We start from the raw sequence: 4,530 nt of genomic DNA, 5'->3' as shown, positions 1-4,530 counted from the left end.
CAGTAGAGACGGAAATGTGGAATAAAGTCGTTATTTTTGTTTTCTTTGCGCAAAAAAGTATTCTCGTAGCTTTACAGTTGAACCACTGATGTTACACGGACTACTTTGCCGATCATCTTGGTACTTTTCTGGACCTTGAACGTAGAAGTTACCTTGCTGTCTATAGGAGGGTCAGAGAGCCCTCATATTTCATCAAAAATATCTTAAATTGTGTTCCGAAGATGAACGAAGGTCTTACGGGTTTCGAACAACATGAGGGTGAGTAATTAATGACAGAGTTTTCATTTTTGGGTGAACTAACCCTTTAACGACAAACACACATGCAAGGTGTTGCTCATTTCTGTGTATCGTCACCAGTGTGGTGAAGTACCAGAAAGCTTGTCAAGCTAACATACAAGCATCTCCAGGCAGCATTTCAAGTGCAGCGCTTATGATCAACAGCTTTATAATCATATTCTTTCATCCTGCATCATTGTTTGTGTATCAAAACATGGCATCAGTATTCCCCCCGCAAAAGCAAGGCTGGCGGCACAGATCAAGGCTGTGCCTGGCTCTTTTCAACTCAGACTAGAGTGGATAAGAAAAAGAGAGAGACGAAATGTTTGACCTACAAGCGAGGAGACCAGACAATGGCGAGTTATTTATATCGAGTGGAATCCAAGTGCACATCCAAATGCACTGTCTTATTGATTTCAAAATGCTTTCAAGACCCCGGCTGTCATAATGGAGTGTCCTCCCAGTGATCTGAAAGGAAGTGAATTTTTAGATATTTCCAGTGATCTTGGTAAAAGGCCGTCACTCCCACACGAAGGGTCAATACAAAATCAAGGACGGCTGATGTCTGCAGGAGAAGAGAGCGCAGCATGCAAATGGAAGATGGGAAGTCACCCACCTTGGTAAGTGAGTTTGAAGCCCTGTCTGTTCTCGGAGTGGTCGCTGTAGAAGTGGATGACGGTTTCATGCGTGCTGCTCAGTATAGGGGGCGGCAGTTGGCTTCCGCTGAACTGTCCGATGAGAGAGCTGCTGTGGTGCGGCCCGTTGCGAAACTCTAAAAAATCATGGTTATCCTCAGAGGTGAAGTTGAGAAATTGGATGTGTGCCCCTGCGGAGTGATCACAGTGGTTAGACTTTCACAGAGGGTTATGTGCAGAATTTACATAAGGAAAGCCTTTAAAGTATCAGGGTTTTTTTTAAACAATAACTCTGACTGGCCTGTACAGACCAGTTCTTTCCTCTGCTAAGAGAGATGCTGTTAATTGCTAAATCACAAATCGTTTTTCCCTCATGTTTATATGTATGGGAAAAAAAATTAACAGTCATGTTAGCTCAGTAACTGGCTCCATGTGAACTGTGATACTGCTGGAAAACCAGAAGGGAACTTACATATTACTAATAAACTGATCTCCGGAGACTTAAGTTTAACAGCATCAAATTTAAATGAAAATGTGTTTTTTAGAATGTTTAGAATGCATTTTATTTGTGCCTTATTTACTTTAATAACAGCATGATAATAATAAGCTGACATGGACTTCACAGATTGGTAGACTATATTCAAATGAAAATTGTAATTTACTCACCCTCATGTCATTCAAAACCTATAAGACTTTTGTTCATCTTTGAAATATAAATGAAGACATTTTTAAATGAAATTAGAAATTTCTATCCCTCCATCGAAAGTCCATTCACCCAAAACTTTGATGCTTCAACAAGTCATTAAGAAACGTAATCCATATGAAATCGAGTGGTTAAATCCAATTCATCTGAACAGACACAATTGCTTTATACAGTGTGATGAAAAGATTTAATTTAGGCTTTTTCATATATGCTTGCTTGACGCACAGGAGACAATAAGGTTTGTTCTCGCATGCCAAGAAAGCACATTTGAGCTTCGGTTTAGCCTATTTGATGCACTCTATACGTGTGTTGATCAGTTTTATATATGAATAAAAGACTAAATGAAATCTGTTCAACATATAAAGGAATCGTGCGTCAGAAGACTTGAATTAAAATGCACGATTTATATGGATTGTGTTTACTGTGTTTTTAGAAATTTTTTGAAGAATCGAAGTTTTGATGGTGAATAGACTTTTAGTGGAGGGACAGAAATCAATCAGATCTTCATTTTTGTTTTGAAGATGAACTTAAGTCTAATGGATTTGAAAATAATATTTAATGACATTTTTAATATTGATTGAGTTTGTCAATTTGGTAAGTCACTTTCAAGACTAAAATATGACATATTAATATTTTAGTCAGCTATAATAGTACTAATATCTTACTAATATCATTTTGAGGCATTCATTTGAAAGTATTGAGCACCTATAATTTTTTTTTATTATTATATATATTTTTTTTGATGGCCTGGACATGATTCTTTGTAAAGTATTGCGATACATATTGTATCGTGACATATGTGTGATGATACATATTGCATTGTGAGGTACCCAACCATTTAGCTTACACCAGTGGTTCCCATCCTGGGGTCCGCACCAGGGTCAAATATGGATGGGAAAATATTTTTTTTATTAAAAAAAAAACTCTTGACCAATCGCATTAATAGTAGCTGCTATGTGTCTGCATATATGTGCTGCTTACCTTTCACTCTCTTCTGCACTCTTTCCCTCACACGAGAGCATTTCTCCTCTTTAGAGTTTACCAGTAGATGCACTGGGGTGCGTTTCCCTAAAGAATCGTTAGCCAACTATGGTCGCATGTTCCGTCGTTACCAACATAGCTCAACGATTCGGTGTTTCCTGAAACCATTTCTTGTTAGTAAGACATATGGACTTAAATAAATTATGCTTTTGGGCAGAACAAGCAAGCTAACATGCAGTACAATCTATATCTTCAATTCAATTTAAATATATATACATTTTAATCGATAGATTTTAGCGGAAACCCAGAGTATGACGTAAGAGGAAACCCGCGATGAATCAAACATCAAATAAAGCAAAATGACAGGGAACAACACATAGAAATCTCGAATCAATTAATTAGCAGAAGTTATTACTCCACCGCATGCGTGTGACCTCATTAACAACGGCCCTAAATTGTTGAACTAATGTGGAGATGGAGATGCGACCGTGTTCGGGAAACAGTCGTGACTGGCTAGTTAGTTTCCACAACAATGCATCGTACTATGGTGGTTAATCAGTGAGTTATGTTGTTGTACGGGAAACGCACCCCTGGCTGACTGGCCATTAGTCAGAACTGGCTGTTTTTTATTTTATTTTGGCCGATCTCTGTACAGACTTGCACACAAAATGCATTGCAATCCCTCCCTAATATTTTACACTTCAAGCTCCGAGTTATTTTTTTTTTTACTTTTTTTTTCACTTTCACTGATGAATGGTTACAATATTTAATTTAGTTCTGTTTTATTATTATTATTATTATTATTATTATTTAGTTATTTTATTTATTTACAATCAAGCTACCATTACTTTGTTGCACATATATATATATAATTGTTTGTAATCTCAATGAAAAAGCTTTGTTTTTTGCAGTAAATTCGAGTCCAAGTGTTGCCAGCATTTCAGTGTTTTGTTGGATGGGTGGAAGGGGGTTTCCTTATTTCTGGTTCTGTGGTTGTCACTGTATTTCAGCAATGCTGAAAGCTCCAAGTCAACATGGAATAGTACAGGAAAGATGGCAGTGTGAAATTTTACCATCACGCAACAACCAAAAGATTTGAACTTAACATTCATTACCTAAAAGAAAACAGTTGGATGATAAGACAACAAAAGAATTGTCGGCTGTTTTCACTGAAAGCGTGCGTCGCTCTGGGATGCCTTGGGCAGCTCTTTTAAAGATGAGCTTTATTGTCATTCTGATGCGGTGCTATCCTCTAACTGCACTTAACTCTACCTATTCAGACTGTCCTAAAAGCTATAATCAGCACCCACAAAGCCATCTGTGTGTCTTATTCAAATGATTGTAGCCTGTTAACAGTGAAAGCTAATGCATTTTTTTGCTGCACAGCGCAAACATGATGGTTCTAGCTCTTGCTTTTGCAGTGCCTGCTTGATAAGGCAGAAAATTGCTTTTGGAGATCTCAATGTTACATTGTTTTCCTCCAAGTTCGAGGGGGTTGGAGAAGAAATAGTTGCGCTCCAGGATAAGTGTGAATGGCTTTTTTTTTAAAGGGGTCATATGATGTTGCTAAAAAGAACATTATGTTGTGTATTTGGTATAATGCAATGTGTTTATGCTGTTTAAGGTTCAAAAAACACATTATTTTCCATATAATGTACATTATTGTTTCTCCTCTATGCCCCGCCTTTCTGAAACGCGTCGATTTTTACAAAGATCATCGTTCTAAAAAAGCGAGGTGTGCTCTGATTGGCCAGCTATCCAGTGCGTTGTGATTGGCCGAATACCTCAAGCGTGTGACGGAAATGTTACGCCCCTTAACATACTGTGATGCCGTCTCCCAGCAGGACGAGACAAAACCAATAAAACCCATTACAAATGAGGCATTTGTTGCATCCAGTGGAGACATAATTACGGATTATAATGACTTACACTGTC

General features: G+C 37.8%; 1 protein-coding gene across 1 annotated transcript in view; it reads right to left on the bottom strand.

Moving 5' to 3' along the window:
* Positions 1-4,530, bottom strand: part of LOC107717843 (CUB and sushi domain-containing protein 1-like) — a 373,583-nt gene that overhangs the window by 61,346 nt on the left and 307,707 nt on the right. Inside the window, 1 exon segment of the mRNA XM_016524723.1 lies at positions 893-1,102. Coding sequence (XP_016380209.1) covers positions 893-1,102 — 210 coding nt within the window.

This window comes from Sinocyclocheilus rhinocerous, unplaced genomic scaffold, assembly GCF_001515625.1.
Source record: "Sinocyclocheilus rhinocerous isolate Xijiao unplaced genomic scaffold, SAMN03320098_v1.1 scaffold780, whole genome shotgun sequence".
Lineage (NCBI taxonomy): Eukaryota > Metazoa > Chordata > Actinopteri > Cypriniformes > Cyprinidae > Sinocyclocheilus > Sinocyclocheilus rhinocerous.
The sequence above is the reverse complement of the archived record's forward strand: the minus strand, read 5'-3'. Positions and strand labels throughout refer to the sequence as shown.